The sequence below is a fragment of the Eubalaena glacialis genome, chromosome 5 (assembly GCF_028564815.1).
Source record: "Eubalaena glacialis isolate mEubGla1 chromosome 5, mEubGla1.1.hap2.+ XY, whole genome shotgun sequence".
NCBI classification, from domain to species: Eukaryota; Metazoa; Chordata; class Mammalia; order Artiodactyla; family Balaenidae; genus Eubalaena; species Eubalaena glacialis.
In genome coordinates this window covers 64,925,773-64,953,667 of record NC_083720.1, presented here as the reverse complement: position 1 = coordinate 64,953,667, position 27,895 = coordinate 64,925,773, and the positions used below count along the sequence as shown (strand labels likewise).

Here is a 27,895-nt window from a genome sequence, read left to right as displayed (position 1 = left end):
TTTGGATTACTTCCTAAGCATACATTCCAAGAAATGGGATTACTGAGTCAAAGGGTACAAATATTTTACTGGCTCGTGATACATATTGCCAAATTGCTTCCCAAACGGGAATAATCCACATACAGTGCCATTAGCAACGTAAGAATGTGCCAGATACAGTATACCCTTGGCACTGGGTATTGGGATTAAAATGTTTCATTTTGTTATTCTAGGAAGGTAAAGCATTATATGCTATTTAAATTTAAATTATGCACGAAGCTAAATATTTCCCCAGATATCTGTTTGCTAGACAAGTCTCCTCCTTTAGAGAATGAAGCTAAATATTTCCCCAGATATCTGTTTGCTAGACGAGTCTCCTCCTTTAGAGAACTCGTTTCTGTTCTTGGCGCGCCTGTTCTTGGAGACTTGGTGTTTCTCTTTGCTGTCTGTGGACACTCTGTAATGAAGCCATCAACCCTGATGGCTGCAGAACTAGTCACATACTTTCCACCCTCCCCACCCCCAGACCCTTCCCCTCAGCCTGGTGGTCTCAGCGGCATACCAAGAGCTGGATGGGGGAGCCTCTGCCTGGGTATCAAAAATAAGGGGGCGCAGTGTCTGTAGTGAATTTAAAAACAAAAATAAACCCAACTAAAAGTTGGTCTGCTTTTTATTATCACCACATGCAAGCAATTCTAAACAATGTCAGTAGTAAAGTACTCCTCCCTGCCGTACCGCACCCTCCTGGTACGGCACTGACTGGCCTTTTAAAAAACTAATTTTCAATAGCGCAAGCTGCCCAAGCAGTTAAGGGCTCCTCCCAAGGCAGAAGGGGCAGTCTGACCACTGTGATTTTGAAGAGCATCTTTTGAACAAATGAACTTTGTTAAGATTCTGGTTTCTCTCCTACAAGCTCAACTAGAACAGAGACTTGTCTGGTGTGCTTACAATGAAGTCGCCCACAGCAGAGCTTTCCAAGGTGCCCCTGTGTTGTGTGTGTGTGTGCATGTGTGTGTGTGTGTGCGCGCATGCGCATATCTCCTGGGAATCTTGCTGAACTGCAGATTCTGACTCAGCAGGTCTGGAGTGGGGGGCCCAGATTCTGCATAAGTTCCTACGTGATGGTGCTGGTCTGGGGCCGCACTTGGAGCAGGGCCCAAAGGACGTTGAAAACAGGCTATTTGCCCCGTCCTCCAAAGCCCCCCTTCACCTGCTCTCTTCCTTACACTGACCTGAGGCTGCACAGGCACACGGCACTCGCTGTGATGAGACGACACCCCTGACCTCCCTTCTCCTCCTTTCTGTTGATTCCCAGGGCTTCTCCCTTCTTGTGAGGTGCTTTTTATGGCTCACGTTCAACTGACAGTGAAGTCACACTGAGGAGCTGCCACAGAGCCTGAGACCCTTGTCCCCACGCCCTGGACTCTGTCAACTCTGGGCTTGCCCCTCGGTGGCGGCTCCCAGCCTGTCTGCGCTGAGCGGGAGCCCAGGGCCCTGTCCTTGGGGACTCTCCCCACCCTGGATGCAGACTGTGTCCCAACTGCTCGAGCTGAGCTTCCACGGAGACGGTATTTAATGAAACGGAGCCTGGCTATCACAGAGATCCAGCCCAGCTTCATCCTCCCACACACAGGACAGCAGCATGCAAAGAACGCAATATCACTTCCCCCCTGTGGGCTCTCCAAGGCTGCAGAGAAATCGCGCTGCCCCTCGGGCCTCCACTCTGAGTAGAACTTGAGACTAGAGCACCCTCTGCAGGGAGGGGATGGGAGGGGGCAGCGAGCAGGCAGAAAGCTTGACAGCCTGCAGAGGTCAAGTTCCAGATGGCACACGTTGGAGGGAAGGAGGGCGGAGAGCTACCTGGCATTGAGTCTTGTTTCCCAGCGAGACCTGTGGCAGGCTGAAAACCTGGACCTCAGATGCAGATGCTGTGTCCCTACTTCCAATCCCCACACCTCCCCACCGGGAAAGCTGAACCGGCGCCTAGAACTTCTCTCTCGCTCCCGTGCCTTTGCACGTACCATAATGGGGGGTAAGCTGACTACAGCCCGTGGACCAAGGCTGTCCCGCCACATGCTTTGCAAATAAAGCTTTACTGCAACACAGCTGCTTCATTCTGACAAATATTGGCTCTGGTGGCCTTCATGCTGCAGAGGCTGAGCTGACCTCACGTGACTTTATGGTCCACAAAGCCTGAAACACTTCCTCCCTGGCCCTCTGCAGAAAAGGCCCAGCTGAACTCAACTCCCTCAGCTCCCCGGTCCCCACTCCCCACTCACTGCTCACTCCCTGCACAGCCTGCTCCTGCAGCCCTTGCACAGCACCACTGGAGCTCCCACCACTCTTGCAATTACTGGTTACACGCTCCTTTTCTACACAGGATGGGCTCTGGTGTCCCAGAGCACGTTACACTCTTGGCTCTGCCACCTCGTACAGGGTGCTGGGCGTTTACTCCCTCCGGGCCCCAGAGCTGTTAAAGGAGTCAATGGAATAAAGCATGCCAAGTTCAAAATGGATGCCTGAAACAACTCAGGCACACACACAACTGTCCTCTCTCCACACTGTGTCCATTTCTATTCTCCCAACATTAAAGAGTACCTTCACACCCTCAGTAAGTATCCTTTACAGACGAGGGGAGGAAAATGGGTTTTTTTTTTTTCTGGGGCTCAATATCCAGAAGGTAACCACATCGGCGAGGCTGCCTGCCTTTTAGCCAGGCCCCAGGCCGCAGGTCAAGGCGCTCACTGGCACAGACTTGGTAGGGAACCAAGGCTCTTGTATTTGCCCCTGCAACCAAAAAACATACGTATGTGCAATGAAAGCTCTAAAAGGGAGGAAATGCATGGAAATGTCAGAAAGTAAAGAATCAAAGGGTGGAGAACTCAGTCTTAATATACAGGTACAGTACAGAAAATCTCTGATTAAATGACACCCGCAGACACTTGGTGGAGCTGAGTAGCTGCGAAAGCGTTTGAAGTGAGAGGGCCTGAGTCTGAAACCCTACCTTTCCACTTCTCGGCAGCATGACTGTGGGCCAGCTAATCAACCACTTTGAACCCTAGGTTGCTCGTGGGTTAAAACCACTTGTCCTCTCAGGAATTTGGTCATGACTGAATGAGATCATGTGTGTATATGCAGAGTCACACAGAACCTGGCAAAAAGCAGGGCGTCAACAAGCCAGAGCTATTCACACTGAGAGGAAGGCACCAGGGAAGTAAAAGCCTCTCAATTAACTGAAGAAGAAAGTGCAGAGACGAAAAGAGCTGCTCCTTCACGTAGGCAAATGAAATGTGCAGAGACCCAAAGTGGCACCCGGACAAAACAGTCTCCCTCTTCCAGCCCAGACTTGCCTCCTTTTCTGGGCTCAGCACCTAAGGAGGGGCAGCAAATAAAACCACAAACTGCTGCAACTGGGTGCAACCCACCACTCTTGGACTATCAGAAACCCTCAGAAGAAGGATTTTTTTAAACACAGCTTTATTTCACTATTTGCTTTTACCTAATTGCTCTGTTTTCATTACATTAGCAGGTGAGGTAAGTTCTAGGCTAATGAGAGGCCCCGACTGCTGAGTCTGTGGGATCTCTGCGTTGGGCACCTTCTGGAGCACTCAGCCATCCAGCCTCTGGACACTTCCAAGGGTGACCTCACCCTCTGCCAGGCAGCTCAGTCCTGCATGGTCAGCAATCATTACTGGAAAATTCTTCCTGATACAGAGTCAAAATCTGCTCCCACTCCTAACCCAGGCCATTAACAACTGGTCGAGCTGCAATTCCAGGATCACCTCACCCTCAGCCCCTAACATTTCAGAGAGTGATACATGCATACATGCAATGCAGTTCTACTGCACACAGAAATCAGAGGGACCAGAACCACAGATGAATGTGGAACTGAACTCTATAAAACACACACACACACACACACACTCTCCAGAACAAAGTTATAGAACATACACTCTATCACAACTTCACATCAACAAGTTAAATTTTTAGAAAATTCCAATTAATGCCATTTCAGCACAAAAATCAAAGCACTCATTTTACAAAAGCCTACGTTGAATAAAAATGTATGTATTTCAGAAGAACAAACGCCGAGGGGTGACAAATGCCTTTTAATTGTAAGAAACTACCGATAGTTTGTGCTGGTTATCACACCTACACACTCTCAGCACACGCACACGCAGACACACGTTTGATCATGGAACAGGGATTCGAGATGTGCCTCCCACGAGCTGAGCACTGCTGCTCAGGACACAAAGTGGTAGGAAACAGCTCCTGCTCAAAAAAAAAAAAGGAAATTCAGCTTCTGCATATCCAGAATCGCTGGAACATTCGGAAGGTCCAGACTGAACCATACCTGACTGATGGTCTTTTCCATCTGCACCAAGCCCAGGTTGGGTAGCGTGCTTTTTATAAAGTCAACTATAGTTTCTAGGTTTTCATGTTGCAGAATCAAGGGCTTATGGCTTCCCAACAGACTTAAAGCCACTTTAAATATGACCTCTGATCCCTGAAGAAAGATCATATCTGGGAAAACACAGAAAAGCAGAAAGTTAAGCCGGACCAGATTCTGATGAAATGGCACTCCATTCCCCTTCACACACATCGAAGAGCAGGACAGTGGGAAAAGCAACACCAAATTATAAGATCCTGGTATTTCAGATAGGGTTGTCAAGACAATATAGCTAATAATAAATAAATAAATAATATATGTAAATATATATGTAAATATACATATATTATATATGCTAAACTACTGCTAAAATTTTTTCACAGGTTCAGATAAATCTGTTTTTCACTCCAAAAATATATTAAATTCAAACATACCTCAGAAGTTGAAACTGTGAAAAAGAAAACTTTTCATTAGTCTATTTTTTTCAGGAATTCTCTGGATTTCAAAGGAGTTGTTACTAAAACATATATTTTTATGAGTAAAACAAAGATGTGTATAAATACTCTATCCTAATTTCTGCTGCTGTAAGTGAAGAAAATGCCTCTGTTTCCTCTGCTTTGAAATAAGGGGTTGAATTAAAAGATCTCTAAAAACTGTAAAAAGCCTGCACCATTGCAAAAGTACATTATTAAATACTTAACAAGTATACTGAATTTTAGCATAATAATGGAATAAAAAATTTTTTCCCTCTGAAGAATTCAAAGAACTTTATCAGGGTTATTTTCTAGTTCTTGCCATTTTTTCCCTTAGAATGGCTGGCAAATGTTAACAATCCCCACACCTACTGTGTACAGGGAGAGGGAGGGCAAGTGGGCCCCCAGCCCAGCCAGCCCAGCCAGCCCAGCCCCAGCCCCAGCCCCAGCCCTGGCTCCACCCTCCCCAGAGTTGAAGCCATTCAGAAAGAGACTCCAATGTCCTGGGGCTCGAGCACAGCCCTAGTAACTAAATGCTGGGTGACTAAATTTGGGAAAGTTACCTAACAACTGGAATAATAATGTAAGAAGAAATATAATTTTAAAAGATGGGAGCATAAATCTAATTAGAGGCAACTGTCAATATTCTTTTTTTTTTTTTCTGGGGGTGCTGCAGGAGAATGGAAGGGACAAAGAAGCTGTACTTTCCATCAAGTCAAGGAAGACAGAAGCAGGTGAGAGGGAGAATTCCTAGCCTGTGCCTCTCTGGGTGGTTTAGGGTGATGAGAAGTGAAAGCCATTAAGAAACAAGCCACTGAGCGCAGGCTGGAGGTGTCCCAGGGTGGTTTGTGGATGGCATAAGGGAGACACCCAAGCACCGGCTGGCTGGGTCAGCCCCGGAGATGCTGCGAGACCATCACGTGAGCAGACCTGGCGCCCAGCTGGGTGCAGCCCTGCGGGCAGCCGCTCCCAGAGAGCCCAGGACCACACTGCTCCCTCAACTTCACACTGCTCCTGGTTCAGGGCAGCTCCAGGCAACTGAAAAGGACAGATGCTGCCTCCTCAAGTCTGGCTGTAGGGGCTGGGAAGATAAACTGGAGAACAGATCACATCTTTGACATCTGAACTTCTTAGGGGGAGGAGTACATGTATCGAGGCAGTGCTATGGTAGAATAGTCCCGTGAAATGTCTGATTTAAAAAATATGCAGTCTACCCATGTAATTCACCACTACAGAAAACATAAAGATCTAAAATTGAGCAACAGGGGCTTCCCTGGTGGCGCAGTGGTTAAGAATCCGCCTGCCAATGCAGGGGACACGGGTTCGAGCCCTGGTGCGGGAAGATCCCACCTGCCGCAGAGCAACTAAGCCTGTGCGCCACAGCTACTGAGCCTGCGCTCTAGAGCCCACGAGCCACAACTACTGAAGCCCGCGCGCCTAGAGCCCGTGCTCCGCAACAAGAGAAGCCACCGCAGTGAGAAGCCCGCGAACTGCAACGAAGAGTAGCCCCCGCTCACCGCAACTAGAAAAAAGCCCTCGCGCAGCAATGAAGACCCAACGCAGGCAAAAAAAAATTTTTTTTAATAAAATAAAATAAGATTGCGCTATAACTAAGACATATTTTTAAACAGAAATGACGTTTCCAAAAACAAAGTAAATTTGAAGTTTCTTTGGTTTAGACAGTAAGACTTCCTTTCAATATATGAACACTTATAGCTGAATAAAAACTGATGGCATCTATCAGAATCAATATCAAGGCATTCTCTGCAGGGATTCTGGGGGAGTGGACTGCACTACCAGACCAATGACGTGCTATAGCTCAGCATCTTCAGTCTCTGGGGCAAGTACCTTAAATTTAGATATAGTCCCACATCTAAGCCAGTTAAAATAAATAACAACTGGGAAACTTTTATGAGCATAATCAAATACACAATCCACATCAGCAGTCTTAAGATTAACAACGGTCTTCCAAGTTTTATTCCTTTAGGATCTTGGTTTTTATAACAAATCTACTTACTAGTAGAGTGCTTCCTGTGATTCTGAACTTTTCCAAACTGTATGAAGAAAACAAAGGTAAATCTGGAGAGGTGGTTTTTTTACTTAACTCTTTTTTGGTTATCTTAAAACCAAAACAAAACAGAATACAAAAGGGAAGAAAATGCCCCAAGGAAAGGTGGCTGCGGAACCCAGCCTTAAAGAAGCAACAGAAACTCCCCAGTCAAGAAGTCAGGGAGCAATACTCCGAGCAGAAGGAAAAGAAGGTGGAAGTGCAGAGGTGTGAAAGCACACAGCGTGTGCAGGAGCCCGAAGGAGTAGGGAAGGCAGGAGCCCTGGTCATGGGGCCAGACTGTGAGCGGCCAGGCCATTCTACCTTTACCAGCGTGCACACACCAGGGGCACAGAAGGCCTTCTCTTCCTCTTTCCTGAGTAGGTCAGCGTATTCCTTGGTTAGGAGATGATGCCAATGAGACCCCGGTTATGGGTCTGAGCCTTGCAAGGAAGGGCCGGTTAACTTTAGACGGAGAAAAGCCACCTTTTAAGAGCCACTGACAAGACCATGCTGATTCCCAGCAGCAGACGCCCCTGTGCATGCTGCCAGATGCCGCAAGATGCCTGACTCACCAGCACTCCTGGAGGCCCACCCCAGGTGCCCATCCTTCTGACGACAAGCCGGCCGGTGGTCTGCACGAGTGAGGCTGGGAGAGCTCAGTCCCAGAAGCATCTGTTAGACTAAGGAGGCTTCAAATAAGGATTTCCTTTCGGGACACGACTGAGGAATGTATCTGAAGGGTTGAAGGAAGGACCCCTCAAAGCTTTGCTGAGAAGAAGGGGCTCCTACATTTATCTGACTACACTTAGGGGCAACATCTGTATCCCTCAGAGACAATTAGCACACCTTTTTCTCCCTCTGCAAATTTTAAAAATTAAGTAATTTTTAAATAATAGTAAAGAAAAAGGTTACCTATAAACCCACTGCCCCAACCCAATTACTGTCATTTTTGCCCATTTCCCAATCCCTATACATTTACATACTAGAATTTTTTTCTTTTTTAAACAATAGTCTCCTTGGAAAAGTGAGTTGATTTCCCACATTTGAAAATCACTGCACAAGGAAGTGAGCTGCTAAGTCTTTCAGCAGCGCGGCAGGAGCCCAGCTCACAACCCTGTGGCCGACGTTCCTTCTCTCCTTTTTTAAGCCCACCTAGAAACAGGCAAAGGGGTTCATCGGGCAGTCAGTAGAGGGAACCTTAAATTCAGCTGACTCCACCACCTTGCAAATTGTTTGCTGAGAACACCACAAATAACTACTTTGCTTTGAAGACACTTCGGCAGCCCTGCTATCGTGGTAACGTGTATGGGAACTCTATCTGAAACTCCCCACGACATTAGAAGTGCCATTTTCCTATGGGGGGAAATGATCAAGGCAAAGCACACGGCCAGGAGGTGAACTTATCCTACATCCCTTTTCCAGCCACCTCTGTCTCTGTCGCGGGCCAGCCCTCTCCTGAACTTTCTCTGGGAGGCTGCGGTCCTTCAGCTGTGATATCCCCACATTTCACCAGGAACAGGCAGGAGAGAGATGAAGGATGCTGACAGCCTTGCGGTAAGATGACAGCGCAGACTGGGCAAAGACTCACTTCATCACCGCTGTATCGCGTTACCCGGAAGAGCCCTTTTCCCTGGCCACCCAAACAGTCTTGTTTCCCAGTCTAGTTTAGTCCTGAAGCCTCTCAGAACCCCTCTCTACATTACAGGTGGCTTCTGTGTTTGGCCAAACCCTGATCTTTAGATTCCACCTCCTCTCTCATCTACTTGGCAGCACATCCTATAGAAAACGTCAGGAGCCTCATAATAGCACAGCCACCACCTCCAGCAGGAGCAAGGCAGGTCCTATTTTTCAGACTTTTTTCCCCCAAAGGTAGACATCAGGAGGTGAACAGAACAAGCATCTCTCCCAGGACCCCTCTACAACCAGACTGGAAAAATACAGGAGGAGGTGATTTTACATTATGTGACACCTGACACCCAGAAGAGTGTGGTTAATTACCATGTAAAGGTCGAGGCACGGGCATCACTGGCAGCTGTCCCTCCAAGTAGCGTATACTTAGTTCGAGGTAAGCTATTAATCTATGTATGAGCTACGCTGACTGCAAGCTGAGAATCCATTACTTACATATAAAATAGTGAATAGTTAACAAAAGTCCTCTTGTTTTTAGGTTTTATCCAGGCCTAAAGGCCTATAATGAAATGGACCCCAGGCCAAAAAAGCCTACAGTATATATATGAATGGCAGGCTTTGGGATTTAAAACGAAGCTACCCACCAATGCGGAGCTAAGTCACCGATGCTAAATATAGAAATGGTTTTTTAAAAAACCTATCTTTTCTATGGTTTCACCTTACCAATAAAATGGTTCACTTTTAACTACTGATAGATGGAATGACATCACAACACAGTGCTGTCTTGAGTCCCCACTTCCTACCTATAATCTCAGGAGCCCTGAGCCCTTAGCCAGCTGGACACGAACCCACTCAGTGCAGCGGGGGTCTGTGGGCTCCAGGACTCACAGAGACTGGCATCGTTAGGCATAATGTACAAGAAACTCCAAGACCCACCTCTGACCACATAATATCGAGAAGAAGACCCTGCTTTCACTGGCTTCAGCTGTACTTATGACGTCATGAGGGTGAGCTTCAGAGAGTTCTGAATATTCTGCAACAGAAGGGCTGTCATTTCCAAAGCAGATTTTGTCTGTCTGTTTGGTTGCTGTTAATGCCTCTTACCCACTTCTGCAGTGAGGAAAGAGCTCTTCCCCCAGAGCTTTACGGCCCTAGAGCCCAGAACTCTGGGCAGCAGCGGCTTCCGTGCCTGCGGCTGGGGCAGTGACACTCGGCGCTGACCCTTCGGCCCTTCCTGCTCAGCCCCCTCTGTAGAGTTTTCTTCACAAACAGTGTAATTCAATGCTTGAGCTGTTTTCAAACCATCTAATAACACTCCCTCCTCCCCCTTTCAATCTTCACTGCTCTCCATTACCCTTCTGAAAAAACACAGTAAAGAATCAGGAGAAAAAGTGAAGCAGACTAATGATTTTCTTTTCATTTCCAGAGTAAGAAAAGTAGAACACACAGAAATGTTTGGCAAGAAAGACTGACGCTACAGCTAAACATCTTGTAGTTTCTGTGACTCTTTTTTGGTCAACTAAGCAGATAATTTTGAGGACTTCTTTAAAAAACTATGGTATAAAACCTTCATGAAATCTCACTAATGATTTGTTTAACCAGGGAAAGAGTGTTTAGTATCAATTATTTTCAGTGCTTATTTTTTTTTTAGGGACGGAAAATAAAAATCAATTTGGGGAGGTAGCTATGCAAAAATGGGGAGAGAAGTAATATTTTAAGAACCTAGATTCTCCTAGTAAAGCCAAATGGGAAATTCTCTAAAAGTTCTTGCGGACAGAAGTAAATGATAATAAAAATCTAGTACTTTGGGGGGGAAGAGGAGGAGAGAAGATGACTCAATGCCCACTTAAAAAGCAAATTTTAGGCGGGCTTCCCAGGTGGCGCAGTGGTTGAGAATCCGCCTGCCAATGCAGGGGACACGGGTTCAGGCCCTGGTCTGGGAAGATCCCACATGCCACAGAGCAACTAAGCCCATGAGCCACAACAACTGAGCCCGTGTGCCACAACTACTGAAGCCCGCACGCCTAGAGCCGGTGCTCCACAACAAGAGAAGCCACTGCAATGAGAAGCTTGCGCACCGCAACAAAGAGTAGCCCCCGCTCTCCACAACTAGAGAAAGCCGCGCACAGCAGCAAAGACCCAATGCAGCCGAAAATAAATAAATTTATTTAAAAAAAAAAAAAAGCAAATTTTAGGATTTCTAGAATCTAGATATACAAGTGGTCTGCCCAAAGCTGCCTAAAGTGACTCTCTCTTTTGTGAACAATCCCTTTAAGATGGTCTCTAATCCTAAAAACGAATCTAAAAAAGTGTAAGAGCACAGGTTTTTAAGCTATCAAGTGACTCAACATAAATGGTACTTTAAAACCACTTGGTATGTCATGACAATCAATTTTTTAATAACCTCTTCCTCCACAGTAAAAAGATAAAATAACCTGAATTATTACTTCATCCTGAAGCAGGGAAAGCACACTGTACAAGAGCTGACTGCTCACAGCATGTCACTTGGCTCCTATCCCTGCCAGGTCAAGGCAACCTTTTACATTTTTTTAATTTTTAGTTTTTTAAATTGAAGTCTAATTGACAAGGCAGTTTTGAGACTTTGCATGTGAACATTCATTTAAAACTTTGACAGAGACAATCTTCTCGAAAAGTAAATCAAGTAAACGGGAGATGGTTTGAAATGTGACCCACACACAGCTACGGGGGCACAGCAGTGGGAAGATGACGCGGGGGGCGCGTGAGGACGGACCGTGGGTCGGCGACACAGACGTGCCTTCGAGAGCGCGCCAGCAGAGGAAGCGAAGAGCCAAGGGTAGGGGAAGCGGAGCGAGAGGAGAAGACACAGGGGAGACCTAGAAAGAGCAGTGGCCCAGGACTCCTGGTGGAGAAGTCTTCGGGAGCTCAGCGAGCAAGCCCCGGGCCAGAGAGGTCGAGGAAGAGGCTCAGGAGAAACATCTGTGGGCCCCGCGCCAGGCTCCTCGGCCCAGCCTGCAGCAAGCCTGCTCCAGGGGGAGCCTGGGAGGAGGGAATCGGATCTAAGCCCACAAGAAGGCTTCGAGGGGAGGCTCTGACCATCAGAAGTTAAGCAGGTCCTGCACCTCCCGAAGCCCGATCCTCACTAAACTGAGAGTGACAAATAACAGCCTGTCTCTTGTAGAAGACGCAGGTATAAAAATGAGAAGAATCACCGCGGAGTGACGACACACGGCTCCCATCTAACTCGACGACGCGGGTCCCGGCGAACAGACTCACACACACTCACCGAAGACTCTGGCTACGAACCCCAGGGGGAACTGCGAGGCGAACACTGTGAGGAACCAGGGCGCGGCGTAGAGGCTGGGGCCGATCTCGTGCTCCTCCAGGTGATTGTAGAGGTCTCTGTGGTAGTCGTGGAGCAGCCTCGAGAGCTGGTACATCTGGATCTGCAGGGACACGCACACAGGGTCACCGCTGGAGATCAGCACCCACCCCACTCGGAGGCGGAAGGACCACGGAACTCTCTTCGTGGCTCCTGAGACCCTTGCTCTCGCCCTCCGTCATCCAGCGAGTGCTCACTGGGGCTGCTGTGGCGAGGCGGGGGCCGGGCTGGGCCCGGGGCGCTCACGGCGGGGCTCCTCCGGCCACGGCCTTTCTTCTTACTGTTTCCTCGCGCTCCTCGGCTGGGAGAAGCTACGCGTCTGTCTTGTGGCAACGTTTCGTAAGTTCTCTTACAGATACACATTCTTAGCAAAACCCAAAGCCAGGGGAATCTGAAGTAAAAAGCCAGCCTCTCGCCAACAGCGGAGAGCACAGACTGCAGAAGGATGCTACTGTATCTGTTCCCTAAGTTCCCGCTGAACCCCCCCAAACCACTCAAGAGGCAGGACAAGTGTGACTTCTTCAGGTTTACAACACAGGAAAGTTAAAATAAGCTGACAAGCGTTTATCTCGAGATGGAGAAAACTTTTCCAACTGGGCTGCACGTGAGCTCAGGGGGCTCCCTCTTCAGAGTGCCGCGGCTCTGGCAGGAAGCCCATGAGGGTCCCGGGGCTCACATCTGGCCTACAGCCAGCCCCGACTGAGCAGTCCCTGGCCCGAGCCCAGAGGAACAGTGACCTGGAGAGGGCGCTACAGCTGGATATGTACTGCCCACAACGGGAAAAACTGTTTCCGGGAGGCCAGATGACATAGTTCTCTCAGGTACCAGCTGCGGCTCTTTTGTATCAAAAAGAAATCTAATCTCTAATCCACCAGCCCAAACACAGCCGTGTGTATACTATACTACACACGACTTGTGTAATATACTATATCAGTATATACTGTTGTATACTATACTATACAAATCTGAAACATTCCACTCTCTGCGATGGCAAGCGCACCTACATTAAATACGCTAACGGGGGTATGTAGGAAGAACCCGACAGCATGTGTGGAAAGTGTTATGTAGGCCCAAATCTCCTAGTGAACGGGATGGCTTCCTTCTATGGGATTTATGTTCACGTGGTCCACACACACAGGTGGAGGTGAAAGGATTTCTAGCCATGTTGTTCAGTGCTCTGGAAGAGTCCTTGGCTCTAACGTACACTTTCTAAGGCTCTGAAATCAGAGTATCTTGCTGGTAAACAAACACGTAAACACATGTTCCAACATTTAGGAATATCCTCAAAGCAGGATCCAGAGTTCTCCCCACCTCTGAAAGGCGGTGGTAGCAGCAATGGAACACACTGTTGTATGGGGTTTTCTTCTGACATGACCTGCCACCTGTCACTCATTCATTCAACAAATACGGACGAGGTGCCCACTTCATCCCAGGCACTGGCCTAGGAACTAGGGACTCAGCACTCTCATGATATACGCTAAGGAGAGCCAGAAGATAAACAAGTAAATAAATAAGGAAACAAGATAATTTCAGGCAGTAAGTGTGTTACGCAAAAGGAATGAGACAGGATCACGTGACACAGCGAGCCGGGGTGGGTGGAAGAGGGGGGACACGGCACCTGCATGAACAGGTGATATCTGAGCTGGACCTGGGATGGCAGGGGTTGAGGGGTAGGGATGGGATCCCCAGCAGAAGAAGGAGCAAATACACTGGGAGGTTAGGAATCAGACCACCTGAAGGTGGTTTGATAAAGGGTAAAAGGGAGGGTGCCCTGGAGTCAGACAGGCCTATGTTTAAATCCCAGCTCTGCCACCTGCTAGCTGTGTGACCTGCTCAAATTACATAACCTCTCTGAGCCTTAGCTTTCCCATCTATAAACTGAGCGGATCAACAATGTCTTCCTGAAGTTTGAGGAGGTAAGTGCACATGCAACATTTGGTGTAAGGCCTAGCACAGAGTAAGTTCTCAGCAGTGACAGATGTTACAGTGTTAACTGATGGTGGGAAAGTTCCTTAGATATACCTGGAAAGGGACCATAAACATTTTAGAGTTCATCTTTATCAAAGACTTAAGGAACGCTCTCTACCTGTAAAATAATCATGTCTGGCCGATACTGTTTCCGCAGACCCATGTCAAACATCAGAAACTTGAGCATGTTGAATGCCTCTTCTTCACCCATATGAAGCAGCAGAATGCCTGCTACAAAGCTGAGACCTTGGCAATAGCCTACTTCCTGGTCTAGAAGCGAGTAGGCCTTCAAAATGTTGTAAAGTGACAGCTGCCCCGCTCCTAGCTGAGCAGAGAAGTACGGATGTGTTGGAAAGGTTCGCCCTGTGAAAACAAAAGACATTTGTTGTATTTTGAAAAAAAGAAAGCCTACTGAACCAGAAATCTGATGTGCTTTAGGTTAAAGCAACAGATCTTTACAAGTGGTATTACGTCATAAATCAGCTCTATAAACAAGGTCAGCTGGTTGTTCTTGGAATAATGTTTGCAATTAAAAAATCAGCAATTAATCATGCTTTCAGGTGAAAGAAATGAGAACCGCCTTCGGGCCTGCAGTTACCTGGATTTCCATCTAAAACAGGAAGAAGAGTGTCTATCCTCTAAACAGGAGTCTACTGTCCAGAGGAGCGGTCAGCTGTGGTTCTCTACCCAACCCCACTCCAGCACACGCCCCGATCAGCTCTGCCCAGACTGCTCCTTTCCCTGCAAGTGCTTCACACCACACACACATTTCTCTTCCTTTAAACCATAGGCAGTGCTTTGAAACACAGTGGGGAGCAGTAGGTGTTTTCTCTTATACAAAACAATTACCTCTCAGAAAGAGGTTAAAATAAAACGCTCTCGACATCCCGATTTTCACAAAAAGCTGGTACTCAGACAAAGTTTAAAAAGACTTCTTCTGTCCAGGAGGCTTGTGTGGTCGATACCTGTCAAATCCCACCTCCCCCTCTCCTTCTGGAATGTGACTGATGGGGAAGTGTGTTTCTAGGGAGCAGAAAAATGCCTGATTAAAGAGATGCTCAGCCGGGGCCACGCCTGGACTGACAATTACGGCCTTGTCTGGATCAGCAAAGGCAGAAGTGCATGGAGGCCATGAGGGAAACATTCACCTTAATTATGTGGTCTCAGCAAAGGGAGGAGGATACATTCGTGTGTTCTTCCTCAGCCCCGTGAGAAAGCACTGAATCAATCCAGATCAGTTTACCTGAACTTGACTTAGGAGGGCAGCAATAGTCTTTTCCTGATTTCTTGTCCTGTGTTCATTTCTCTCTCACTGCTCTACCTCTCCCCGCAACAAACCTTCCTATACTCACCCTGCACAAGTCACCCCACTGCTGGAAAGCCATGGGGAGCAGTTTCTAAGTCTGCTCTCTGATTCAATGGTGTCCCTCCATTTCTGGACCTGTTCCAGTGTCCTGGCCAACCCGCCTACCGTGGGAGAGGCCGGACAGCGTCCCAGGGGAGGCACTGACAACGGGACACCCAGGAGAGCAGCAGCTGACGGGGCGGAGGGTGACCTGGAGCCTGAAGGGGGTCTCCAGCTCGCTGCTCAGTGTTCCCCTGGCCTTTCGTGTGGCCAGGACTAGATGGGAGGCACAGCCAGAAGGCAGGATACTGGGCAATACAGGTTGTCCACCCAGGAGGGAGAGCCGGAGAAGAGAAAAGTTACAATTACCTGAGGGCAGCACAAATGGATGTGCTGGAACCACGCCTAGAGGGTGGGGCAGGTTCCGGAACTAAGGCCCCAGCATGACTTGCTAAGTGTCATCTGGTACACTATTTCCTCCTGGCTCAATGGGGCCAGCTCTGACAGCGTTTCTCCACCTAACCAGAGGAGGGGAAGGCTGTGTTGGTCTGCAGTGGACAAAGCCAAGACAGACAGAAGCCATACAGTGTCCTAGAGGGGACATGATATACAGAGACTAAGAAGAGCAAGGTTCTAGAACTTTCTGCCACTGAGTAGTAGCCTGTAACTCGGGCAAACCACATCACCTCCGAAGTGGAAATAATGTGTCCAAGTTCATACAGGGCTGTGTAAAGCTGAAATCCAACACAGCTAGAGAATATGGTTCACAAACTGTAAAACACTGCCCAACTACAAAGTCTATTATTCTCACTCCTTGGAGGAAAAAATATTGCAAACCTGATTAGATTAACAGCTAATTTCAGAAAGTAAAGCAAAAGCCAGGAAAACAAAAATCCTTGCAAACCCAAAATACATCCAACCAATAAGCATTCTGTTCTTCTGGCCAGGATATGGATGCCACTTTTTTAAGAAAAAGTGAAACATGATTTGTTTTTGCTCTGCCCTACACACCTCTGTTGGGCCTTGAGTGAGTCACACTGTAGACTAAATAAAAAAGTGCAGACAAAACAACTGACTTGGCAAATACCACCTTGGTGAGAGGTGAGGGGGAAGCAACGGGAAAAGTCTGGAGGAACTTCTAGGCGAGGCCTCCGTGAACCCAGCAGAGCCAGAGCCTGGCAGGCAGGGCACCTGGTCTACCACTGGACCTGGGCCAATACTCGGCTCTCCCAGTTCAAGGGAGGAGGGAAGGCTGGCCCTGGAGGAAGCCTGGAGAGACGCACAGATGTCACCTGGGAAACGCACTGTTGGAAACAGAGCTTCTTTGGGACCTTGGGAGGGCACTGAGAAGGCATCCGAACTGGGGGCCGTGACTGGGAAAGAAGTGAGGTGGAGAGACAAGGCTGGCGCAGTCTGGGTGTGGCGTGGGGCTGCAGCTGGCCTTCGGGGTTGCAGAGGGTGAGGGCGGGAGATGGGCAGGGACAGACAGGACATGAGTGCAGCCTGGCCCTGCCTGGGAAGGAGGAAAGGCCGAATCTCGGCTCTTGCAGACCCCGGGCCAACTAGAGGAGTGGCAGCCGCGGGCCCCTGGGCAGGGAGGTGCCTGAAGGTGGCCGCCCCCGCCGAGGCCGTCGTGCTGACCTGGCCTTTTCCTCCCTCTGCAGAAGAGTAACTGCATCTGAGCTACGGGAGGCAGAGGCCCAGTCCTGCGCGTGGAACAATGAGGAATATTTACTGAAAGAAAACTGAGAGAAGAGAGGAGTTAGGAGGAAACGTCGTCCCCTCCTCCTCCTCCCATCCCCGGTCGGGGGCAGAGACCATGTGTGCTCCTTCCTCCCTTTCAACCTTCTACCCGAAATTTATTTTTTTCTTCATTTCACATGATAGGAACATGATGTCACTTTTTCTGTTACTCACCACATGAGCAAACACAGCTACTGCCAATTCACAAAACTGCTTCCTTAGGGTCATCGGGCCAAATGGGCTCCAGCCCCAGGCCTCACATTTTCACTGTCCCCAAGGCGCAATCACGGCCTGTCAGCATCACCCTGCACCCAGCCAGCCGTCTCCTAGGAATGCCTGGGGCTCCTGGGCAGAGGGCCTCAGGGATTGAGGGGCCTACTGTAGCACAGAGCCGGAGGGGGTTTAGGTCCTGGCACTCAGCTGTGTGACCACGGTCAACACTTGATCTCGCTGCGCTTCAGAGACTTTTCTCATGTCTTAAAGAGGATACAGGGCCAATTTTCCACAGCTGCTGTGAGGGTCACGTGAGATTGGGATGCTAGTGCGGTGCCTCACAGTCAACGGCAAGAGATTTAGTGAGCACCTACTATGTGACAGGTTCTGTCCTAGGAGCTAGGGTACAATGGCAAATGGCCCCAGTCCAGCCCACAGAGGGAGGGCTGCATCCTACTGGGGAGAAAGGCAATAAAAAGGCACCGCCACATAACTAAGGACAGTGTGGGGGCGGGGATTAAAAGCACAGGCCTAGAGTCACACTGTTCAGTGGCACACCAGCCGTGTTACTTTGGACAAGTGACTTAACCTCTCTGCATTTCAATATTCTCAGCTCCAAACAAGGATAGAACAACATCTCCCTGATCGTGCTGTGAGGATTAAAGAAAGGAGTTTAAGTAACTTCACCCAACATTCGGTCCAAGGTAAAGTTAAGTACTAGCTTTAAATACTAATGATAATTGTCATAATGATAAATGTGATAAGTACGCTGAGGGGAGTGTAGAGGGTGGGACAAGGCTTAGCAGAGGCACCTAACCCAGCCTGAAGGTGGGAGAAGAGGCTACATCAGGGACAGCTTCTCAGAGATGACATTTCAACTTAGACCTGAAGAGGAGAGGGACATTTATGAAATCTACCCTGACGAAGTGCCGTGTGGCTGGACAGAAAAGCCTCGGTACTGCCTGATCCGGCTCGCACCTCACACGGCTGGGAACTGTGCTGCCCCCTCCCGGCTGCAGGAACCCGGTGGGCCCAGAACACGGACTGGGGAGCCCCGGGGCGGCAGCAGCCAGGGTGGATGTTCTGGAAGCAGGACCACGTGCCCTAGAAGCGGCAGGGCCGGGAGCCCACAGGGTTGCCCAGGAGCCCTGCTGCCAGCAGAGCCAGAGACGGAGGTCGCTGGGGGCGGACCAGGCAGGAAAGGATGTCCCCACCTGGGGCCGCTGACAAGACAGAAGGCCTTCTGTCACCATGGCTACAGCCTGCCTCCACAAGTTCTCCACTGTGGCAACTGCAAATGTACCCAAGAAACCGTTTCCACCTTAGCGTTTTTAAAACTGCTCGAGAGACGAGGCGCCTCCCCGTTCCCAGAATAAAATCACCCAGGGTGCACTCACAGACTGCTTTCTACAGTTTTCCTAATAAATCCTGTTTGTAAACCGTAAAGACTAGGGAATGGCTCCTGTAATTAAACACAGCCTCAGCTCTGACACCTGCGTTTCCAGGATGTTCCTTGGGTTGACTGCAAAACCTCCTATCAATATCTGAGTTACTGAACTGAACCGTGCTCAGAACTGCAGCCTCCACGCCAGCCAACCCCCCATGCTGAGCAGAGGTAACAAGCCACCAGGCGCAGACGGAGGTTTTTTTTATAGACCTGAGAAGACATTTGTGATGACTCCAGGGCTTTGTTAATTGAAAGTCTCAGCAGCAAATTCTGATTGCTAAACCTCAAGGCAGAGCACTAAATAACTCGGACAGTCTCTTCAGATTTTTCAAGTGAGTGAAACTTCCATTTTCATGTCAAATCGACTGCAGGCTTACCGAGGTCGATGAGAATGGCGTGCTGCTGGGAGGTGAGCTGCTTTAAGAGCTCTTTGTATGGCGTGTCCTTTGGCTGCTGTTTACTGGGAAACGGGTGTTTTAGGTGGTATTGCTCTGCTAGGAATTTCCAGATTTCGCCCCGGTGATGTCGCGGCACACCTTCAAAAGCAGGGGTGGAAAAGAGAGAGAAGGGCTTCATGTACAGAATTCAACTTAGCAATAAAAACGAGTTGTGCTTCATTCCGCTCATCCAACTTCTGGTTCCACTGTGAATTTACTGCATAGGAATGGAAATAAAGCAACCAGAATTCTGTCGTATTTGCTCCCTTCCTTCCTTCCTCCACACTCCCCGCCATTCTTCCCTCACCTCCCTGACCCCCTCCCACCTTTCGTAGTATATATCTACGTACTATGTGCAGACTGTGCTAGACTCTGAGATAAACTGATGAATGACATGAACCCCTATAACTGGTGCCAATTAATAACGTCCTTGGGAAATAACTGCAAGCATGTAAAATGACACAGCAAAATGTGATCTCAGGGACTTCCCTGGTGGCCCAGTGGTTAAGAATCCACCTTCCAATGCAGGGGATGTGGGTTCGATTCCTGGTAGGGGAACTAAGATCCCACAGGCCGCGGGGCAACTAGGCCCACGTGCCGCAACTACAGAGCCCGTGCGCTGCAGCAGAGGATCTCACATGCCGCAACGAAGATCCCAACGAAGATCCCGCGTGCCACAACTAAGACCTGACGCAGCCAAAAATAAAAAATAAATAAGTAAAAAAATTTTTTTAAAGTTTAAGAAAACAAAGTGAACTCAGAGAAGGGATAGATGCAAAGAGGTGAGTTTGGACGAAGGAGATCAAGGTTTCCTGGACTCCTTCACTTGTGCCAAGACTCAAGAGTGGGAGAAAGAAGAGAGAAGCCAAGTCAGAGGAAGGGAACCAAGAGCGTTTCCACAGACCTCCCTGGGCACACGGCACGTGCAGGAGGGAGCAGGTGGCAGTCAGGCTGGAAGGGCTTTACTAGAGGCAAAACTGAGGGCAGGAAACCTGCACTTTATTTGGTAGCTGAAGGGAACCATTGAATGTTTTTGAGCTGGGGAAGGAGTAGCCGAATCAAAGCTGAGATTCTGGAATACTGATTGGACGTCTTTCTGCAAGCGTGAGCTGGAGGAAGGGGCCAGAGGCTGCACAGGGGACGGTCTGCATGAACATGCCCTGGTGGGCATTCAACATGGACCTACAAACAAGAAAAATGATCTAAGAGCCTCTACCTAATGTTTCAGACGTGATTAACTTAAATACTCAAAGTAATTTTAAAATGTTGTCTAAAACTAAGAAAAGTCCTCTTAAAGTCAATGATGTTACTCAGGTCAAACCTCATTAGAAAAAGTGACTGTTTTGGATCAAAATTCTTGGGTTCATGATTCCGCTGTTTCAAGGCCCGAACGTGGAAATGGGGGGACAAAGAAAACGGCAGGATAAGACACCAAACCCTCCTCACCTCTGAGGAGTGCTCTTCAGAGAAAAGGGGCCTCGTAATCAGGGATTAATCTTCCTTTCCATCCAGAAAAAAAACGTGAGCACTTTGTACCCTTCCCCGCCACTCGGAGAGCCTACCCAGGAAGGTCGTTTGCTAGTGTCCCCCAGCCGTCTCTGAGAGCAGATCCTACTCCGGGAAAGAGCAGCAGCTAACACTGCCTGCGAGGTGCCCCGGAGCCGGCACCATTCTAAACACGTTACATCATCCCCACAACCTGCGGAGGGAAATGCGATGATACTCCACATGGTGCAGATGGGGAAACAGAGGCCCCTTGCTGAGGAGAGGTGCCCCAGCTAGTTGCTGGCAACCCAGGGAAAGTGACTGCCGTTTTCTCTCAAAGTTCTCACTGTCACACAAGCTGCTACTCAGATGGGTACTGGGGGAAATATCTTATGTTCCTACCTGGCAATTAATAATAAAATCATCATTTGTGGATTTGAACCAGAAAGTCAATTTCATTTATTACAGATTCACAGGAGCTGTTTAGAAAGCATCACTCAGCCATCTCTTGGAAATACTTACAGTATAGTCAGTAATTTGGTTTTACACTATGGGAGAAACACAGGGCCACACTTAACTGTGACCACATCCTACACCTTCTCTGAATGTTTAACTCGGAGTCAACTGGATGACCCTGTGTAGTGGGTTGAGTGGTGACCTCCAAAAAGGTATGTCCACGTCCTGATCACCTGAAGCTGTGAATGTTACCTTATTTGGGAAAACGGTCTTTGCAGAGATAATTAAGTTAGGTAAAGACCTTGAAATGAGGCCATAACCCAGAATGACAATGTCTTTAGAAAAGAGTCACACAGAGGAGAAGACAAGAAGAGGAGGCGATGTGCCCACAGAGACAGAGGCAGAGACTGAAGTGACGCAGCCACGGTCAAGGAGTGCCTACAGCCACCAGAAGCTGGGAGAGGCCGAGGGCGACCCTGTCCACACCCTGACTTCAGACTTCTGGCCTCCAGAACTAAGAAAACTTTTTGTTGTTTTAGCCACCAATTTTGTTATCATTTGTTATGGCAGCAACAGGAAACTAATCCACCCTGATATCTGCCTCTTTATACTGTTCTGTTTCTTTTCTCCCTACTATTCCTGCTCAGAGATGTATCTGGAGGGGTGGGGGGATGTACAGACACATACACACCTCATACTTCACACTGTATTAGAAACAAATGTGGGCTGAAAAACAGTCAGCATGTTAAGTGATTAATAGTGGGGCTTTTCACAAAATATTTTTGTCAAACTGGGAAATTTCCCAAGTTATGAGATGATCAATTTCCCCTTATTACTAAATCATTCCCATTATCTTACCAAACCTTTATTTTTGGGAGGAAAAAAATACTGGCCGTCCCTGGACAGTACCACATATTCTGGTGTTTAAGAGAAAGCTTAGATTTTACGATTTAAAAACAAAGGGTCATGCAAATCGGTGCCAATGTGTTTGCTAAGAATGACCTGGAACAGCCTTCCGCACGCTCGGTTTTGCCTCCAATCCTAACCCCAGAAAGAAACCTGGCAGTGGATTGGGCCTGCAGGCAAGAAGCCACCCTCCCCACAGATATAAATACTTTTTAATTTTTACTCACTTTAGAAGTAATAATATGCTCACTATTTAAACGTGAGAAAAACAAACAAACCTTCTGAAAATACAGAAGGTATAAAGAAGAAAGTGAAAAACCATTCATAACTAGAGGGAACATATAATTCACCACCCAAAGCAGGAAGCTTTTGAAAGCGAAGGGGAGGAAGGCTATTAATTACTGGACAGCTTGTAAAGCAGGGCTATGCCGGGTAACCCGGATGTATGGCCATCCTGTCTACAACTCAGGTATCTGCAAACACGTCAAGGATGTCTTTCTACATATACACGTATGGAGCTACACAGCTGTACATGAGGCCATGCTGTCCTTTCTCATTTAACGACTGACCTCAGACACCTTTTACTGCAGTCAATATAAATCTACTGCGTTATTTTCAAGGAATATGACATGGGTGTGGTCACGCGGTTGGGGTTTTTCGGGTTCTGCTTTGTTTTTTGGCCATTAAACACTGCCACAATCCACACTCTTCCCACTGCAGTACATTTTTGACTGATTAATTTCTAGAATGGGTTTCTATACGTGGCAGTGCTGGGTCAAAGGTGAGCAGAGTTTGCTTCTGGCCCAAACTGCCAACTGCTCAGGTAGCCTCTTTGCAATCCCACTCCTAGAAAAGTACGCTCCAGATTATCAAGTTCTACACCTTGATACCTTTAGAGAAATCGTTTAAAGCCAAAGTAAACTTTGAATTATTTAAAATTCCCTAGAATTATTCCTCCTTCTCCCAAGTTGACACCCTAAAATCCTGCCACCTTGATCGAACTTTAACTTGGGATGTTTATAAATCTCTTTATTTCCGTCACTTAGGGGTCTCATTAAGAGGAGAGGCCTTCTTACCCACACAGCATCTTTTATTTCAAGGGCTGCAAAGTAACTGGAGAGTTGGAATCCAAACCCGAGCCTACCTGCCTGAAGTCTGGGCCGGACACTATGTTACCTCCCGAGAGCACCCAGACAGAAGGCACACAATTCACTGTCAGTTTACTATTTCACTCAGCATATCATCACATCATTACCCAGTTTGTAGGCAACTAAGCCCTTAGGTGTTCTTTTGTCTTCTTCCTGTTTCCTTAGTTAATTTAATTAAGAGGAATCATGAAAGGTAATGAAACTCACATCAATTAACTAAGACATCTGGAAACAGATTAGGTAAAGACATGATAAATAGGAGAGAGATGGCCACTGAAATTGGACTTAAAAATCTTTTTTTTTCCATACTTCTCCCCAGTCATCAGTGAGGGGTGAGGCCGGCTGGACTGATTCCCAGTTAAGCTTACCTTGCCCAACAGCCGAGTGCATTTTTTCCATGTCAAACTTAATTTTTGATCTTCCTGGAGTGGTAAGCATCTTTTCCCACACTGTAGTTACTTCTTTAAGACAAGGAGTGATTTCTTCATAATCGAGCTTTAGGCGCTTGTTCAGCAAATCATTCTCAGAGGCTAGGACAGACAATTTAAGAGCACGTTAGTGAACACCACAGCTCCGTGTCTCCTACTTCACAGCAGGGCTGCCTGCTCATCACGACCGCAGAGACGTCAAGCAGCTACAAGCCAGCTTAACAGTTCCAAGGTAAAGACACGGCTCCTGCCCCACCACAGCTTCCTTATCTTGGAATAAGCTAAACACCTAGGAGGCATCCTTGATTCCTCTTAGTCCTTCACCCCCAATGGATTCTGCTGGCTCTACTGCTAAAATACACCCCACACCGATCCAATTCTATCCATCTCCACAGCTGCCCTATTAACCAGAGACATCTCAAGGGCAGGAACTACGTGTTAGAATTCCCAGCGCCTGGCATGATGAGCTCTCAACAAAACTTCATCTAAACTAGGAGAGGCTCTCCGAGGACAGCTCCTTCTTATTTAGAGCCAAACCTCCTTTAGCTTCTACCCTTAGTCACATCTCTGCTGCCTGGGGCTGAACAGAATAAATCTACCCTTTTCATGTGGCATCTCCTCAAATATATGAAGATAGCTATTATTTCCTACCAACCTTATTCAGCTTACAGCTGCATTAAGAAGAATTATACCTAAATTACCAAACTGGGGGGGCCGGGGGCCGGGGGCAGGGGATCTAAGAAGGATTAAAACTGACAACTTCACTCCCACCGAAAACCACTAAATCCTATTCAGACAAGGTGGTAACATTGTCAGCCCCCATATCCATTCCACAGCATATCTCCGATCTAGACTGTGAGTTTACTGGGAAAGCAGGTAGGATACATAGCTAAGCATAAGCCAACATACAGGCTTCTGCAGAGCTGATAAACTTGTCTTCTTTACGATAATAATAAACACTTACTATATGTCTTAAGTACTTTATATTTAGTAACATTTAATCTTTTTTCTCTTTTCCTTTCTTTCTTTCTTTTTTTTATTGGGGTATAGTTGCTTTACGATGTGTGTTAGTTTCTGCTGTACAAGAAAGTGAATCAGCTACATGTATACATATGTCCCCTCCCTCTTAGACCTCCCTCCCACCTCACCCACCATCCCGCCCATCTAGGTCATCACAGAGCACTGAGCTGAGCTCCCTGTGTTATACAGCAGGTTCCCACTAGCTATTTTACACATGGTAATGTATATATGTCAATCCTAATCTCCCAATTTGTCCCAAATCCCTCCCCCCGACCCCGTGTCCACGTGTCCGTTTTCTACATCTGCGTCTCTAGTCCTGCCCTGCAAATAGGTTCATCTGTAGCATTTTTCTAATCTTCAGGACACTGTGAGGCAGGTTTCTTTGGATGAGAAGACTGAGCCCCTCCCCGAAGGCCCAAGCAGGAGGCGAAGTGGGCCTGGGCCCCTTGCCTTTCTCCACCACACTGCAGAACTTGCTGTGATTAATTACACATTTTCTGAGACTAGGCATGTATCAATTAGGGGCCTTAAATGTTTGACAGAATCCAGTGGAGCTATCTGGACCTAGACTTTTCTTTGTGTGAAAGAGTCTCAGTACAAATTTTATCTCTTTAATAGATACAGGGCCATTCAGACTTCTTTTTCTTCTTATTTCAGTTTTGATAAATTGCACCTTCCAATAAGTTTGTCCATTTCATCTAAGTTTATTGGCGAAGAGTTGTTCTTAGTCCCAGAGACACTAAGTCAGTGCACACCTCGCACAATCTGCTCTCCCCCCATCCCACAAATATACACTCCCCCGCCCCAACTTTTATTCTGGAGGAGACCGAGGCTGAGCAGGTTCATTATTTTGTCCAGGGCCGCAGAAGTAGGATGTGCTGGGTGCAGGATTTTTGCACCCTGGATTATTTTTTAAATAGGAATTACAGCTATTTCATTGAGTTGCTCCTGTGAGGATTAAGTGAGATGAAATATACTAACCATCTACAAGATGTCTGCTAATTAGCAAGTGCTCCACAAATTACCAAAAATATAAAAGCAAAAAAATCGAAATAATGTTGCGTTACAAACCAAGTGCTGATAACATGAAATATTTTCTTTTTCCCCATTAGAAATTGAGCAAATGATAATAACTCAAGAATCTGGCTAATGCTAACCTGACAGTAAGATCTTAGTCATCTTATGCATGCTTTCTGTACTTAACTGACCCAGTTACCGCCTTTAAGAGTACAAACGCATCAAAAGATGGCGCTGAAAAGGGCTGCAGAGATCCCTCGTCCAGCCTCTCACTTCGTGGACACAAAAACTGAAATTCAAAGTGAGCAAGGGACTTGCCCAAGGTGATTTACTAGCTGGTGGGTGGCCAGGACACTCTAGGCCTACTGCTGCCTCCTTCTCATCTTCTGTGATTTTTCATCTTCTGTCTTTATTCTTTTCCTTCTTACTTTGAAGAACACATTTTCAAGGTCCTGCTAAATAATTCCCTGCGTGTATGTGGAGTTCAAATTTTTTTTAAATGTCAACCCTCAATTTCTCTCAGCTTCTCATCTACACATAGTAGATGCCATGAGAGCTGAGCTAACCCTTGTGGCACATAAGGTTCAGGGCCAGCCCTGCCAAACAGTGACTGTAAGCAGTGCAAGGCTCTTGGGGCCAAATGTACATTTCTCTGGCAGTGAATTCTGCTGTGAGCACGTCCGGATACTAAAGAGCCCAGAAAGCAACAAGAGGAACCTACTCTGAAGTCAACAGAACAGAAATATCTGGCCAGAAAATGCAGCTGAAAAGGCTTATTAAGCTGTGTATTTTGCTGTTGGCCCAAGCAACAGCCTGCCGTTTCAGTATCCTGACAACACTGCTCCCTAAAACCAGTGGCCTCCAAAATGCCTTATCAAGCAAGGCAGATGGTACAACCCCACAACAAACATCAAGGCTCTAAGGCGAGAACTTGAGATACAAGACCAAACTCTTTTATTAAATAAGTGTCTGCAAACCCATGTTTAAGAGTCTCTGGGGCTAGGAGAAACCAGGACTAAATGAGATCAAAATGTAACTTTGCAAAAGAGTCATCTAATCGCCGTTTAACGTGGATGTGAGCTACAACCTGGACTGCAGACTAATAATGTTCAGGTCTGATTATGTCACCGCACAGGGTGTGCTGTGGCTGCCTGCCCCAGTTCTGCTCTGTTAGCAGCTGCCTTCACGGACAAAATGCTCTTCCAACTGCCACCATCTCTTGAAAACTTAGAAAGGGAAGGAAGGCTAAGAGGCTGGGAGTCTCAGTAATTAAATGATGCCCAAACTTGTAGAGATTTTAGAAAAACTGCACTCAATATCTAATTTTTTTTTTTTATAACCAACATGTAGTATTTGTTTAACTAGGAAAATATCTTTTAAAAATATCTTCAATGATAATCAATTAAAACTCAAAATTCACTGTGTTATCATTATGCCGATGTAGTATCTGCAACATTAAATTATATGACTCAGTCCAATAAGCAATATAGTGCTGACCAAAACCCATGGTTGTGGTGAGTCACCCTGCTGTCCTGCATCAGGCTGCTCCATCATCATCTATAACGGGGGAAACGGCCTTGCAGAGGGTGCTGCAGAGGACTGAGGGCCCGGGAGAGAGGCCATGCATTTCAGTCCCAACACCACTGAAAATTAGCTGTTTAACTTTTGAGGAAATCACAATTCAGCTTCCAATGGTCTACAATGAAGTGCAACAGATTTAGATGACGTGGTTTGATTCTTTCTTGAATGCAGTGCTCCCGGAATAGTAATAAATATTTGATCCATATATTCAAATGCCAGGAAAAAGGCTTAACCATAGGAAGAACCTCCTCCTATATGCTCCTCTCATTTCTTTCCCAAAAAGCACGCAATTCAGCCTGAATTCTTGATCAACTGCAAGAGCCACTTCCAGCTGCAATTTAACCTTCCTTTAAAAGTAACTGAAAAAAAAAAAAAGGCGATAAAATGACTGCCTCTCTAGTGCACTCCTGGTTGGTTCTTGTCAAATCTTGCTTCTGTATTTAATGATTCTGTGCTCCCCATGCCACCCCAACAAAACTGACTAAATGTTTTTAGGCCATTCATGATCAGGCTCTTATTGTTGATTATTTTTCTCAGCAATACAGGTACTGCACACACCGACGCAATGCTTCCTAAATGATATTTAGCAAGTTTATTATGCTTTCGCCACCAAGATAAGCATATGTTGGACTTTACAGAGCTAAGGAGAGGAATAAATTCAAACAGTAAAAATAAGAGACCACACAGGACAGAACTCTGCTGGATGAAACAAGGAAGCAGCAAATGAGGATGCTGGCAAGGGCTAGTGAACAAGGGCAAGGTGTTCCAGGTACCTTAGGAAACCCTTCCCTGCCCATTCTAGTCTGCCTGGTCACCATT

The 27,895-nt window shown here is 47.2% G+C and overlaps 1 protein-coding gene across 8 annotated transcripts in view; it reads right to left on the bottom strand.

Moving 5' to 3' along the window:
* TBC1D1 (TBC1 domain family member 1) overlaps positions 1–27,895 on the bottom strand; it is a 226,826-nt gene that overhangs the window by 6,868 nt on the left and 192,063 nt on the right. For all 8 annotated transcript variants that reach the window (XM_061192156.1, XM_061192154.1, XM_061192155.1 and 5 more), the window contains 5 exons: positions 23,399–23,560; positions 18,976–19,134; positions 13,969–14,213; positions 11,787–11,946; positions 4,334–4,503 (listed from right to left, as the gene is read on the bottom strand). In XM_061192156.1, the coding sequence (XP_061048139.1) occupies positions 4,334–4,503; positions 11,787–11,946; positions 13,969–14,213; positions 18,976–19,134; positions 23,399–23,560 (896 nt within the window). The remainder of the gene's footprint in view (positions 1–4,333; positions 4,504–11,786; positions 11,947–13,968; positions 14,214–18,975; positions 19,135–23,398; positions 23,561–27,895) is intronic.